Source organism: Papaver somniferum, chromosome 7 (assembly GCF_003573695.1).
Source record: "Papaver somniferum cultivar HN1 chromosome 7, ASM357369v1, whole genome shotgun sequence".
Lineage (NCBI taxonomy): Eukaryota > Viridiplantae > Streptophyta > Magnoliopsida > Ranunculales > Papaveraceae > Papaver > Papaver somniferum.
Genome location: NC_039364.1, coordinates 229,280,353 through 229,296,995, shown reverse-complemented (window position 1 = coordinate 229,296,995; position 16,643 = coordinate 229,280,353). Strand labels below are relative to the sequence as shown.

Here is a 16,643-nt window from a genome sequence, read left to right as displayed (position 1 = left end):
TTGGAGATCTTTGTTTTGAAAGTCGGTCCAGTAAATTTGTAAGAAACTTCACATTGTTGTTGATGTTGTTATTTAGTATTACAGTTGCAATCGCAGAGTCTTCTTGCCTCTTGGAATGGTTCATTTAGAAATTTATGTGCATTTGCAAACAACTTCTGAAATTGAAAGAAATTTTTGCTTATCTTCAATAAATCATTTCTTTTATCAGAAAAAAAATAAAAATTCTAAGTTTACTTGTAAACTACACCATGCCTACGACAACTCCCGCATTGGGAAATCTGAAAAATCCCAGAATTTAGAAGTATAAATAGAAACCACAAAGCTAAGAAATGAATCATTCATGAATGTGGGCAATCCGAAACATTCCATTATGATTTAAGCTTTAATTTGAGTTTCCAGTTTCTAGCTTTATAGACTACGCATCTGTTGTACCAAATGATCAAGAAATGAATCCAGTTATTGTTTAATTTGGCTCACTAGTGAATTCAAATTCATTAACACGCAAAAACCAAGTTTCATTTAAGAACACACAAACCAAGTTTCAATCAAAATTTGTAAGAACTCATTATCAACAGATTACATTATTTCGAGAAATTCATCAGCGCACTAGCATTCCTTGCTTTCTTGTTGGTCTTCAGAAGTAAGAAGAGATGAGAACCATTTTTTCCAAGGTGCATTCTGTTGTTGTTCAATCCATGACATGAATGCACTGTCTAACAAGCAAAACATGTTTACATAAAGAAGTTGATATATTACCGGAACGAACCGAAAATTCACAAACTGGAGGATTGGTCCAAATGCAACTCCTACAGCCAATGCGGGTATAAGATCCCTCTTAACATCTTCTTCAACTTGAGCTACACTCTTGCCAGTAGAAAATCCTATGTAAGTGAAGAATGTGACCCCATATAGTGGTCCGAAAATCAAACCATCAAGTGCCAGTTTCCCGGCAACAAATCGTAACGATGTTGGTTGGTATTTTAGTCGTGATCTCATCAGTCTATCTAGACCTTCATACCAGAAATGGCCAATTGGACCAACAAATCCGAAGCCAAACCCGCTAGTGATAGCTGCTCTTTTCCAATTCATCTTGAATTTTTCATCATCATCGTCATCCTGTTACAAAGGAAAAGTGGACAAAAATGAATACCCAGTTTTCATTTGAAGTCAATAGATACCAAATCCTAAATTGAACAACAGATCAGTGAAATACTTACATGGGTTACATTTGGTTTTATCCTTCTAGAGTGAGTTATGGTCTGCGCAGCAGTATCTCCAAGTCCCCATAGAATACCAGAACTCATGATTTGGGTCTTAACTGGATGAACAGCCAAACATGTCTGATACCATTTCCAGACCTTCAACATGACGAAATATTAAGAAAATCAATTGATGAGTTCGTTCAAAGATAGCTTGAGGACTGAGGATTTTAATGGAGTGATGATGATTGAGTTGGTCCAATGGGAAAGGGTTACTTAGCATTGATATAAAAATTGAACATCCGAGAGCTTTTGCCGACAGCAAACGTGATACACGTGAAAAAGACCAACAGCGTGTTTACTTTGTGCACTGACCAAAAAAGAAGTGTTGATGAACTGGGAATCGTTGTTGTAGTAATTCTTGAATTTCTTATTGACCCGTGATGATTCCATACAAATTGCTTTTGGCCGGTTGTCAGTACCACAGTCGTGAAATCGATTGGTGATAATTTCTACGATTTGAGTTCGAAATTCATTAACACCAAATTTTTCACCAATCAAAAAATTATATTAACTAATTCATGCTAGAGAGGACCGTGTGAAAACTGAAAACACCATCAGAGCAAGAGTTGACGCATTTTTCGACTTCATCTCCACCTGCATGTATATGGTCACCAATTTAGTTAGACCGGGAAATTCAAAAAAATAAAAAAAATTGTACATCATCATATAGAGAAGTAAAAAGCATAGAAAAGTAGAGAGATAAATATTGACGCAGTTTTGAGATTGCAGTAGTAACTTAATCGATCTTGACTACGATCATTTGAATGTGTGATGCACCATGTTACACATTGCATAGGACATAATGCTCCATGTACAATACATATATACAGCGGAGTAGTACATACGTCCATACACCTGGTCCAACACGTCTTAAATTCCTTGAATATGGATCCTGAAGTTTGCCGCAAATACATCCCCAACATCAACAATATCATCAACATCGCAAAAATATTTGATGACTTCTCATGTTTCCCAGTAATAGTATTTCTCATATTTTAGTATTCCCCTTTAACTCTAACTTCAAAGAACAACACAAATTCAACGATATATACGGGGTAATTTGCGTTACCTCCCCTGGCGAAGATCATATTTTGAGTTACCTCCCCTACAGAACAAATATTAGTAAAATCTCCTCTCGTCACTTTTTCCATCCAAACCCGGTTAGCTGAGTCAGCTGCTTCGTACAGGTGGACAAAAACAAACACGTGGTACTCAGCTTCCGAAAATACCCTCATCTTCAATAACACCATTTTTCAGGTCATTTTTCTTCTTCCCTGTAACAATTCTAACATACATCGAAGGTTTATCCAGTCCATCACAACAGCAATACATCAGATAACAACAATTCAGCCAAATTGAATAACAGCAACAACAGAGAATAACAAATCAGCCCATAAGGGAGATTTAGACAGAGTTTCCTCTATTTCAGGCCATTTCCAGGCCAAATTCAGGCATATTTTCAACTCCATACGTACATAAATCCTCCATCCTAACATACATCTATTAATCTTCTGTATTCAACTTGTTGTAGACTCAATTCAGTGACCTTAATCTCCACCAGAAACCCATCTTGCCTGAATTTCATCATCAAGCTCAAATTTGCAACCACCATCAGCTCCACTACAAGCCCTAACTGATTTCTATGCATTCAATTTCTTATCGATTCAGACTCGAACCCATCAATTCTTCACGGTTGAACTCAAATACACCTCATACCATGAAAATCATCAGCAACAATATCTTCAATTGTAGTTCCAGATCGAAACCCTAATTTGATTTACCTATTCAATCACCACCATCACAACTCAGAAAACTTGATTCAAAGTGAACCCATGTCTTGATTCACTCTCTGCAGCGTCCCTATGTCAATTTCATATCTGAATCTGTCAATTGCCTTTGATTATCACCAAAGCAATAACCATTCTTCAATTCCTTCCATATGCACTCTTATTGAAACCTACATCAAACCCAATCTTCTAATCCACTGTATTTCCTCTCATCAGTACCAGATTCATCATCGAACTTCAACAGAAAGAACGAGATTTGTTTCTTTCTTCGTCTGTTCAGGTAACGCAAATAATTTTTAGGGAAAAGAAAAAACATGTGTTACAATGAAATTTGGATTTTGATTTCTTCCTCTAATTATTCAGATTCATCATCGCCCATCGATGGATGCTACTGATGGTTAGGTTGATGGTTTGGGGAAGAAAACGATACAGTACTAAAAAATTTTTTTCTGTTCACAAAGAAGAGGACGGAGATATAGAAGACGAGGGTATTTTTAGTAGATAAAGGCCACGTGTTTGTTTTTGTCCACCTGTACGAAGCAGCTGACTCAGCTAACCGGGTTTGGATGGAAAAAGTGACGAGATGAGGTTTTACTAATATTTGTTATGTAGGGGAGGTAACTCAAATTATGATCTTCGCCAGGGGAGGTAACGCAAATTACCCCAATATTTAAAGAGAAAAAACTGATAGTTTCATCTTTAAAATTAATGCCAAGGCTACTCTCTCCTCCTTATTTATTCTTTTTATTTTTTTTGTAAATTTCATTAGATGGTCGTTTATGACACTAGTCAAATACTCCCGACATAGTCCATCCTAAAACCAGTGTTTTAAAATCCGTATCAGACCGGCCGATTAAAGCGGTGAGCCAGTAGAAAAAAAGGGTTGGATCACCCTTGACCCATTAATCTGCTGTAAATCCAGTGAACCGAGTGATCTGTTCGGTCCAATCGGTAAACCAAATGATCCAGTTGGGTTTTTTGGCCGGTCCGCCCAGTAGGTTAAAAAAAACTAAAACATTTTAAAATTTTCCTTTGTCTCTGGAACAGATCTAAGTGCCATTGATGTATTTCATTCATTTACAATATCACTCAAAGAGAAGAAATCTTCACAAGGAACTATAGAGAAGTTAAACGAAAATCACAAAAAAATGCACAAAACTCATGATGCTTTAAAAATCTAGGTTACAGACTAATAAAAGAGAAAAAATATCTCCCAAGTTCCAACAAAAACGATTCTCCCTTCTTCTGATTTTTATCTTTGTTATTTTGCAACAATAGATCTTTGATTTCATTTATTAACGATGATTGATTTCGTTTAAAGAAGATTGAGATGGCAATGGGTGTGATAGAGGCGTAGAATTCGAGAGAGAGATGAAGTGGGTTAGGAAGGAGACCGTGTTGTAAAGGCTGGAGAAAGAAAATGTAAATCGTTAACATATGAGTGGCAAATGTGAAATTAGAATGATCTCACATACGAATTATTTCCTAACTAGCCTAAATATTTATGACCCAGTAAACCCCGGTTAGACCACTGGTTAAACCAGTTGATCCTGACCCAGTGATAAGTGTATAATTCATATGATTTTAATTTGTGTCATTCCATACTTATTTTAGGTGTTATTCTTGCATATTTTCGTATTATTATTCTTGTTTCTCTTATTTGTCTCTATTAGGTGAATCATCCAAAAAGGAGCTACCAAGTGCTTAAAAGAGTTAAGAAGAGAAGCATTCCAAGTATCCAAGTGCCCGAGTCCAAGAGAAGTGGAAGAAGTGCGACGAAAAGGAGCAAAATGCTCAAAATAAAGAGAAGGGACAAATGCCAAGATTAACTCATCCAAATTAAGGGTTTCTCATCACCATCTTTAAGAAAATCCAATTATAAAAACAATGCAAAAATAATGAGGTCATTCCGAGTTCGGACGAAGAAGTTACGGCCAAAACGAGTTTTTATCAAATACCGAAGATAGGAAAAGTTTGCAAACAGATTTTCAGTATGCAAACGGGTATGCATACTATATTTCCCTTGATTTAACTGAAATTTAAGTATACGAACGGGTATGCATACTCTTGAAGGCCAAAAGTCCTGAACTTTGTTTAGGGTCGGGTTCCTTAACCGACTAGGATACTTGGTGGCCAAGCATTGTAAACCTATATCAATAGGTATTAGGCCTTCCAAAGAAGATCATCAATCGATCTCATATCACAAGCTAGGGTTTATTCAACACCAAAAACCTAGAGTTTACCCTTTTAGGGGGGAAACCACCATTATTCATCTTCTTTGTAATATGAGTAGCAAAATCTTTTGTTGATTAAGGATGAATTCAATGTTCTAAGCATGATATATCAATCCCTTGAAGATCTGTCTCCAAGATAAGTGTGAGGGAAACTTCAATAAAGTGATGGTTTCAATATTTATATCTTTTGCTAATGTTTTTGTGAAGATATTATTTGAATTGCATATTGTTATTTGGAAGGATGACCAAATTTTCAGATTACTGGTGTACGGGCGATAACAATAACGTCGCGCTGACGATGTTAAGCCAAGCGCTACATGGAGGCAACCCATAGGTTTTCTATCTATATCCCTTTTATTTTTAGTTTTCTTAGTTTTTCATATCATATCTTGCATTACCATCTTAATTTACAAAGTCATATATCTATAATGAAAAGTTTGACGAACAATATTCTCGTCAGAAATTTATGATTGCGCAGTTGTTACGAAAACAGCTCTTGAGACTTCATACAGAGTCTGATTTGAGTGGTTGACCCAAACTTTTAAAGAGGAAAGACTTAACTTTCCTTTCCAAAAATAAAATCTGAATTCGGAGTCTGTTAGCGATTGGCCTGGAAATTTGAGTTTCGGTATTTTCCAGGTTGCATGTCTGTCAGTCCGAAGGCCATAACTTTTAGAAAGTTTATATTAACACAGTGCAATTTTGACACGTTATAGAAAATACGTAGACAAAAAAACTTTCATTTAGAATGTTTTTCCTAGTTCCCTATCCATTTGTACAGTTTTCGAGTTTTTCCAGGTTGTTACGTCAAAAATCAGAATTTTCGGTTTTGAACATTGAGGACAATGTTGAGTTTAAGTGTGGGGGAGTAGTTAAGCATGTTTGGCTAGTATATTATATTTTAGTATTCAATTTCTTAAGCCACTTTTAGTGTGCATATAAAAAAAAATTATACTCTTTGATTTCTTGCATTCTTGAGACTTCATCTTTTGGAGTTAATTATGAGCTATTTAGGATGACACACTAACCCTTTTTTAGGTTGAAACAGTTCTTACAGCTATAGATTTAGTTCAGCTATTTCGTTCTACAATCCTTATATATACGTTCATAATTGAATGCGAAAGTCAGTTGCTAGCAATAGCATGGTAGTCGTTTGAAAGATTCATCCTCGCAATTAATCATTACTGAATCACTTTCTTTTTATTTTTGCAGTTATATGTTTTTCTAAAGTAATTTGGTTGGATCCTGATACTTCCATGGATGTTGTAGCAAGGTAATCATTGGTTAAGTATATAAAGGCCCCATAGACAATTGTCTTACACTCATAAAGAGTGAGCCGGAAAAAAAAAAGAGAAAAAAAAAAAAAAAACATATATTTTTTTTTTGAAGCATAAAAGAAACATATATATAAGGCTCCTCTTCATTTATCGACATTAATAATTCTATGATAGGTCCAGCATTGCGGACTACTCATGTAGTTGATGAAAAAAACCTATCATCATTATATAGCAAGTCAAAAATACTATTGATGAGGTTCTCGACACTTTGATAACAGTATGTGTGAAACGTTTCCCCTGTCTCCGTCGCCTAAACAAGCGTGGAATGCATGATCCAAGGCATCTATCACATACTTGCTGAAAGAAAACATGCGCTTAAAGTATCTAATCATGTGGCCGAGTTAAATGGGTGTTTCTCTCAACTATTGCGCTATAAATAAAAATCCTTTGACGATATTCGTACAAGTATTGTGGGTAACATCTTTCGCTTTAGTAAACATTTGCACACTTCACTTTTCTATTTTCATTCTCTTATCTATTCATGTGATTTCAGTATGCAAGTGTTGTGGCAAACGTTGCAACAAGTACGATGACTATGTTAGTAGAGTTTTGCAATCAGGTTGAATGTCGCAAGTAAGTAATTGCTTATGTGTGATGATTGGAATGCATGTGGGATGTTTGCAGCTAAAGAACTTATGCAAGCTAATTATTTAGCTACTAATTTGTGCCTATCCTTAGTGGTTCTTCCAACGCGAGAAATTGGAGTGGGTTTTGTGCGTATACCTCTTGTAAACCCTCACGAGACTATAACTCGTCCACTAGGGACACCTAGGGGTTTAAAGGCTTGTTGCATTGGCTAAGTTTAACTGTATTCCTCAACGAAAGGGAGTTGTTGTATTTTAGTATTAGTTTGATTTAGTTTGCTCGAGGACTATAAAAATCTAAGTGTGGGGGAATATGATAAGTGCATAATTGATTTTAATGTCCATTCCATACTTATTTTAGTTATTATTCTTGCATATTTTCGTATTATTACTCTTGTTTTCTCTTATTTGTCTCTATTAGATGAATCATCCAAAAATAAGCCACCAAATGCTTAAAATAGCTAAGAAGAGAAGTATTCCAAGTATCCAAGTGCCCAAGTCCAAGAGAAGTGGAAGAAGTGCGACAAAAAGGAGCAAAACGCTCAAAATCAAGAGACGGGCCAAATACCGAGATTAACTCATTCAAATTAAGGATTTCCCATCATCATACTGAAGAGAATTCAATTACAAAAAGAATGCAAAAAGAATAAGGTCATTCCGAGTTCGGACGATAAGTTACGGCCAAAACGAGTTTTTATCGAATACCGAAGACAGGAAAAGTATGCGAACGAATTTTCAGTATGCAAACGGGTATGCATACTATATTTCCTTGTATTTAACTGAAATTTAAGTATGCGGACGGGTATGCATACTCTTGAAGGCCAAAAGTCCCGAACTTTTTTTAGGGTCTTTAATTACTACTTTTTAATTTCAGGTTCCTCAACCGACTTGGATACTTGGAGGCCAAGCATTGTAAACCTATATAAATAGGTATTAGGTCTTCCAAAGAATATCATCAATCGATATCATATCACAAGATAGGGTTTATTCAACACCGATAACCTAGGGTTTACCCATTTAGGGAGAAACCACCAATATTCATCTTCTTTGTAATATGAGTAGCTAAATTCTATGTTGATTAAGGATAAATTCAATATTCTAAGCGTGAAGCTTTATTAGTAATATAAATCTATTTGAAGTTTTAATCATCATCGTTTGTTTTCATTATATCTAGGGTTTATGATTGATTCTTAGATTGGTTTGGGTGCACAACCAGATTAGTTTATTGATCAGTCTATTGCTAGTAAAGAGTTGAGAGATCCATAATTGTCGTGCATCTCCTACACAAGTAGAAAACATGAGACCTTACAGAGGGATTTTGTAAAGCAATCTTGTGTGGAACTACACCAGTAAGTGAACCGAGCATACTGAGTTTAACTGCTGGAATCAAACCTACATTCACAAACCTTAAAGCGTTCGATCGAGTTACACCTTGTAAGCGTACCTCAAGGATGCTCAGTTGGATAGAATCTGGTGACTAAGCGTACCTGTTATCCGGTGATACAAGGAGTTTTGGGATAGCTAAGCGTACCTGTTATCCTACTGTTGGTGATGAATGGTTCTTACGAACGATAGATAAGTATTATAATCCTGTTAACGTTTGGTAACAACGAATGATTCCTTAATAATCCCTTTCTTCTTAATGTCTTTTTATTTATCTTAAAACCAAACCCCCCTTTGTCTTTGAGTTTGTTTTGTTGATTAAAATAACATATCAATTACACATCTCTCTGTGGGAACGATCTCATACTACCGCTATATTACTAGTTAATTAGTGGGAAATATGTTTATTAACTTGTTGAGCCTACGCATCCCATACACTCAGTAGCTTTGCCGGTTTGTCGTCCAGTCCGGGTCTCATAACATTGCCTAAAAATAACAATCAGCTGTGTAAAATAAGTTCAGTTTTCGGACTTAAAACCAAAAAGGTAAACAACACTTAATCCATTTGGCTTCTTTTTCTTTTTCGAATAGCTGCATAACTTAATCCCAATTAGGATTTTTGCACTAACCATCGATTAATACACTGCAACTGATATTAAAGTCCTAATATTCATCATTGATTGTGTTCTCAAATGTAGTCTTTTGTTTCTCCTATTGTATGAATCTTTTTATTTGGATGACAAGATAATAGAGTCATGAAGCAGTAATGTAAACAACCGTTATCATACTTTATTTTTATAATGGCTAAAATGCACTCAATTTATTTATGTTAATTAATGACTTTAATTAGCTAAACTAATTAAGTGTTACTGACTAGATTAATTTTGTAATTAGTATTGAAAATCAAATAAAGAAATTTTTGTTTATCGATTCCCAACTGTAATTTGTTATTTACGGCTAGGATTGGGAGTTCATCAGTTCCAACCGTAGGTAGCTCCTAAAGATGAAACTTGGAATTGTATTTCAAACGATCTAACATATTGAAGGAAGTAAAAGCAAGGAAAGATGGTGGGTTTTTCGGTTCTTGCCGTATGGTGGGTTTATCGTCTGGATATAAAAACATGAGGGAGAGGGAAAATTAGAAATGGACGAAGAAATGAAAGGAAGATAAAAAAATTTAAGTTTTCTTTTCTTTTGTTTTTGATTAGTTATAGATTTAGATTGATTTAATCGAAGGGGCATCTTTGGTTTTTGCTATGTATTACATCTTGTTACCCCATTTACGACATTTGAATCATATGCAACACTCGAATCTAAAATAATACATCGCCAATAATATGGTTCTATAGTATTCTCCATGCTTTACTCTGAACTGTTTCTCCAGCCAACTTGTCAAACACGGACAGTCAATGAGATTACAATTTGGTATTTTAACCTTCTTCTTTTTTTCTAATAAGAGGTTGAGCCTCAAACTTTAACATTCATAACAATCCGATTTGAAATCGGGCGAGTTACATGACTGATCTAGGCATTTTCATCAGAAGTAACAAGTTCCACCAGACAACATACATTTTCAGACCTCCTATCAATATAGATACATATCATAATTTCTAACCATTTCATGTCGATTCCTAAGTAACATGACAAGTTTAAATGGCCTGGTTTGGAATAAGATTAAATCATCCAAACCTCTCAACAATCTACATACTGCAGATATGCTAGGATCCACAGATCCAACCATTTCTTAGGGTTTTTTCATAATCATGGTAATATATATCACTCTAGTATAATGGAATCCATAGATTCCACCAATAGTCATGGTTTTCATTAAAGGTAAGTTTATACAAGAAACACATATAACCAAAATCGGTTCTCTTGAGGCTGAATCGTTATGATACTTCTTCTGAATCGGTCTTGTGTATCCATTTGTTGTTGGTGTCTTCTATGTCGCTAGTGTCTTTGATATCTTTGTTGTTGTTGTTGCTGGTATTGGAGTTCCATTGATGTTATTGAAGATGATAAAAACAAAAACCCAGCTGAAAATCCCTAAATCAGAAAGTCCCCAAAATCACAACCAAAATAGAAAGACAATACTAGTATCTAGATTAGGCTTGATCAAAGAAAATAGCAACTTCTAATAAGGTTTGATCTAAAATCAAACAGATCCAAACCCTAACAAAAATCTTGGTACTTAAAACAATGAAAATAAAAGAAAGGATTGAAAAGCAGATTGAAGATTGAGACGATTGAGAAGAAACGGTCATACTCAGATCTGATCCTAAGGAGCAAATATGAAAAAGAGGAGATCAGCCGGTGGTAGTTTCTTTGATGGCTAGGTTTTCTTATGAGAGAGTTTTTTCTCTGGATAATTAATTCAACACAAAAACTAATAATTGTGAGTAACTTGGGATTCTAACCTTCATAGAAAGGTATTGAAAGTGTGAAGCACAGCGCGAATCGTTTTTCATTTTTAGGAAGCGATGCGTTTGTCGAAGCGTGAAGCGTCGCTTCATGGTTGATGTTTGAAGCGAATATTTTTTTATAAATAAATTAGTCGTAACTAGTAATTATAAATTTATTAGGAAGATCATATCCATATAAATTTTATATAAGTCTAATTTTTATAAAAAAAACAAAGCATGTTTACACCAGTTTAACCTACTCCAGACGAGTGGGAGGTGGGGTGTTCAATTCCCCCTTAAAACATTCATATTTTTCTTTTGAAAGCTTTAAAAATTAGGCGAAATTTTTAAAGCTTCACATAACCGTTTCGGAGCGAAATGCTGAAATTTGAAGCGAAGCGTACGCTCCGAAGCGTGAAGCGTATGCTTCATAAAAGATGCGCTTCACATGACCGCTTTGGAGCGAAATGCTGAAATTTGAAGCGAAGCGTACGCTTTTAAAAACCATGCTTCAGAGCAACAAAGAGAAGACAAAACAACCAAAATATCGATCACTTTGATACATAGAGCATAACTCCAACTGACATAACGCAGTGCAGAGTACGTTATTGCACTCACTTAAAACAATGTCGAATTTTGAGCAAAACTTGGCGTCCCCCCACCTAAAATAATCAAGAAATCCAGACAAGACAATGACTAGGGATGAACAAAACAACTATACCCGTGGATTTCACTTTGTCTAATCGAAACTTACCGGGTGGACACCTAGTCTGACTTTTGGTGGATTAGACGTGGGTGAATTTCTAAACCAGAATACTTTTGGTGGATTAGACGTGGGTGAATTTCTAAACCAGACTATTTTGACGGTTGAGCGCGGATATCACCTATCCATTGGACACCCTTTCTGAAAAGGTACACAGAGGATTTGATCAAGAATCAGCTATAGAGGTTACGTATGGAAATAAGTTAAATTAGGGTATTTTATTAATGATAAAGGAATGATCTATAGAATTTTTTTCAAAAATTAGGTTACTTTGATCGTTGAACAGCGGAAAAAAAATATTGAGTTTTTAACGCTTGGTTATGTGTGTTGGAGTTAGTTACATTAGAGTATACTTATTGTGAATGTGATTGCCAAGATTTACAAGAACGTCACTTCGTGTGAAAAACCTCAATCAATGAGTAAAGTTAAAAATCCAGTAGTGAAACAGTTCATTAAGAAACGTTTAGGGAAGCAAAGAAATAGACCTACTGCTTCGGAGTTACTTAAAGATCTTTTTTTTTTTTTATAGAATCAACCAGTGACGATGATAATGAAAACAACAACGATATACAACTGTGAACACTTTAAATCCCTAAAGATATGAACCGATAATAAAGTTATCAGAAGAATATTGTTGTTTGCTCTAATTTTAGCAGTGATTTACTTTGTAAATACAAAACGTTGGTTTAATTCAATGATGTAGATGTACACAATTTGATCAGGGGTGGTAAGGTCATGATGAGCGCTCATCTATTGTCTTACTGATGGCTTAATGATACTTCCCCATCGGTATTTTTTTTACATCAACATATAATTCAAAACTATTCTTGGCTTTGAAATATGCCTATCCATCGGTATCCACTAAGTCTATCTGCTTAGTCACGAATATCACACCCACCGAATAATGGGATTGAATGTGGGTGTAATTCTAACACCCGTCGCCTAGATTAATAAAACGCGAATAATACCAAATCAGCAATCACCCATCCGTTGATCAGCCCTATCGGCAACGACAAGCTATCAAATTCTATGGTCTGTTTCAGACCTGGAAATATATAGGAGCCCAAGGCCACCGGGTATTCCCTACCTACTTATGAAACATTACCACATCCGATAACCGCTTAATTTTAAAAAATGTAAATTTTTTAATATTTCCTTCTTTTTTTTTTGATGGAAAGAGGGACTTTAGAAAACTCCTAAATTTATTTATTTGATTACCTCATTCAAATTGAGGTTTGGATTGTTACATAAAAAAAGTGGTATACAGACATACCCTCTTGTTTCATCATTATACACTGCAGAAGTGCATATTGATACAAACAATTTACAATGTGAATATTTTGATCTACATGAAACCCAATAACATGGAGAAGACTAATCAGAATAATAGTATATTGATTGATCTTCAACCATTTAGAGATTTCTTCCTCTTTAAGATAAAATACTTTGCAGAAGAAGTAGTTTATGCTAATCTTCGCAATTACGATCCGTTCCAATAGACATTGATTTTCTTTGTACGAATATTGATCATCGTTACGTCGGAATTCATCGTCTTCAAAGATATGCTTCAATCTCTCATCGGATTTCAACATAAAATATTTCCTATTTTGTTTTTATTTTACTTTGATATACTGTAAATGGGAACATTAGGCGCAAACCCAAAAAAATAATATTCTCATTGTCAGGTTCACAATTAATTTTAGGTACCGTGACATCCATAATTATTTCCGTGACACTCATAATTATATGGAATTATTAAAAATGTCATTATGCATCAGCATGACGGGTTACGCATGAGGGGTATAGTTGGCAACGCAACTTCGATATAACATATCTAAAAATCCGCGCCTTGGAATTTTACAAATTTTATATCGTTGGAAATCTTTTTAAGAGAGCTACGTAACGAATACAAACAAGAATATCATTTTTTTGTTTTTCACGAAAAAATCGAAGGTGATCATCATTTTAGGCAAAATTTCGAAAACTGACTACAAAACTATTATGCAACCACCAAAAAAGATGCATAACACATTCTGCAGGCGCAAAACGAATTATGCAACCATTTTCTCGACTGCATAACAAATTATGCATCTGCATAACAAAGTTATGCATTTATAACAAGTTATGTAGCCATTGTTTTGGTTGATTTTAGTGCGTACATAAAAATTGATGCATAAAGCATTATGCAGCCATATTTACGGATGCATAACAATCTTGATGCAAAAAAGATTGTGCAGCAATTTTCTGGATGCATAATGCATTATGCAGCCATATTTTCGGATGCATAACAGGTTATGCATCCATTTTCACGACTGCATAACATGTTATGCATATATTATTATTGGTGCATGACAAGTTATGCAGTCTTTGTTTTTGTTGGTTTCGATAGTGACAAAAAAAGTTGCTGCATAACATGCTATGCAACCGTTTTCTGGACTGCATAACAAGTTTTGTATATGCATAATAGGTTATGCATACATTTGCACGACTACATAACAAATTATTTAACCATTATGACCAACACCAATACATCCGTAGATTCTCAACCAATAACACCAACTCCTAAAACTCATCTTATCCAATTATCATTATCCTCCATCCCTAGCTTCCCTATCATAAGAAAAAGAAGAAATTCTAGAAAAGAAGTTGTGGAGGTGTTGTCTCTTTTTCTTATCGTCACTCGGACATCCAAAACAAACACCTTTCTTTTCCTTTTTATTTTGTACTCTAATTCCACTTTCATTCTTAGCTTCTAAAATACTTTCTGACCCATCGAACATATCCCCACAGCGTACATGGCAAAGCTGGTGTAGTTGAAGTTAGCAAGAGTTGTGTGGTTCAGGCATTTCTGCGAACAGCTGCAATGCGTCTGGAAAACTGATGAACGTTATGTATCGGCTGTACATTGGAGGTTGCACAAACTCCTTCCCTGCAAAATGATGTTCAAACACATTCAATTACACACATTTATAACTCCTAATCATTTCACAACACAATATTGTTGTGAAAATTTTGAGTCTAGCCAAGAAGAAACTAATAAATTGTTCTTTAACTTGACTATTAATTGATTGGTTTCTAATTCTATGCAAGCATAGATGACAAACACCTGTAGACATATATAAAGCACAACACTAAATGCATTTCGAAAGTAAGCCAATACATACTTTTTTTTCCTCATGAGCAATTTTTCTCTTTCTCTGTTTACTTTCTTCTTTCATTTTTCAATGGCGGCTGGAGAATCTTTTAGTGTTTGTTTTCTTTTGAAGAAGCTCATTCTCAAAAAAAAATTCCGTTTGTTCCTAAATCATCATGGACATAAGCTCAATTTCATTCTCAAAATTCACTCTTCTTATCTCTTTACTCATTCTCTTCTCTATCCCATCAAATGCTCAGCTGATTTACGTTGATAACAAACAAAATGATTGTTACAACAACGACACATTACATTCACAAATGGGTTTGAATGCAACAATCCAAACAAATCTACTTGCACTTCATACCTTGTGTTCCGATCGCAACCTCCATACGATTTTACAACAACAATCGGCTACTTACTGGGTTCACAACCATCACAAATCGCTAGAATCAACCTAATCCACCTTCTTCAGACACACATTTTCTTGACGAATCACTGGGACTAAGAGAAACAGACACAACAGCTTGTTCACGAACTTAAATGATGATTGGAATCAAGTAAATCAATCAAATACTCATATCTCCTTTATCAACCAAAATCGAAGATTTTTCATCTTCGTTTAAAATCTGTAACAACGAATCTAAAGCTTTCTTCTTAAATTCAATCCCACCGATCCGAAGTTTTGTAAAAAGATCTTTGGTAAGAAATCCCAATTCTTCTTTAGTTGAACCTGGATCGGTGTTCTCCTAGACCATGAAGAAAGACAATTTTATAAAACTATGGGTTTGGGAGAAATTTTCTCATAGAAATTGTGATTTAGATTTATGATGTTTTTAAAGAGAAACAGATGAAGAATTTGTATCCGAAAAGTATCGAAGTTCTTCTCGCCTTTCTTTCTCGGAGATCAAGAGTTTGTAGATCTGGAAATATTTCAGGAAATATCGAAGCTTAACTAATTTTACAATTTCAGAAAATATGGGTTTTAGAATAATTTATTCCGTGAAAACGGGTGTGAGTGTGAACTTTTCTAGGCGTGGGTTTCACAATGTCCAAAATCTGGAAAATGGGTGTGGCTATAGTTTTCACATTGTAAATCGCAAGTAGAGTTAGTTAACCAAACTAGACATGGGCTCGGGCTCAAAAAATTCAAAATGGGCTTTGACATGATTGGAAGAGAATCAAGCGATGATTACATCCTGCACAGGAGTCACAGGACCAAACGTAATCACACCACTGTACCGGCTGCTCAAAGGTCAAGGTTCCTGCAGTTAGAGTTAAACAAGCATACAACACAAACTCGTGATAAACTGATCAATTTATTTGCAACATCTGAATCATTTTGCAAGGAATAGTATCATTTATTTTGCTAGCTTTTTAAATCCAATCACATCATGGTTTCCGAAGTTACATAAAACAGCTATATCTAAATTAAAATTGCTTGGCGCATTCATCAGAGCAAGAGTTCACGCATTGTTCGACTTCCTCTCCACCTGCATGTATATGATCACAGATTAGACTCGAAACTAGACTCGAAACTAAAGTAATATACACACCATAGAGAGAAAGGAAAAAAAAACACCGAAAATTAGAGAAAGATAGAGAGTGCAAATACACATACGAGGTTCCTGCGGAGTGCTAATATTGACGCAGTTTTGAGATGCACATCCGAGTTTGCAGTAATAACTCAATCGAACTCCACTATGATCATCTGAAGAATTGATATCGTCGAGACAACGTTTCGCACATTTCACAGGA

General features: G+C 35.1%; 1 protein-coding gene across 1 annotated transcript; it reads right to left on the bottom strand.

Moving 5' to 3' along the window:
- Positions 1-436: 436 nt before the first annotated feature.
- LOC113293454 (protein Mpv17-like) lies at positions 437-1,456 on the bottom strand. Its single transcript, XM_026542084.1, has 2 exons — positions 1,218-1,456; positions 437-1,116 (listed from the first exon to the last, which is right to left on the bottom strand). Exons 1-2 carry the CDS (start codon positions 1,365-1,367, stop codon positions 607-609), a joined length of 660 nt encoding a protein of 219 aa, XP_026397869.1. The 5' UTR covers positions 1,368-1,456; the 3' UTR covers positions 437-606.
- Positions 1,457-16,643: the final 15,187 nt, after the last annotated feature.

Coding starts and splice junctions, on each gene's coding strand:
- LOC113293454 (XM_026542084.1), bottom strand. CDS start 1,367: ATGTTGAAGGTCTGGAAATGGTATCAGACATGTTTGGCTGTTCATCCA. Junction 1,117..1,217: donor TAAAACCAAATGTAACCCAT/GTAAGTATTTCA, acceptor CCTTTGTAACAG/GATGACGATGATGATGAAAA.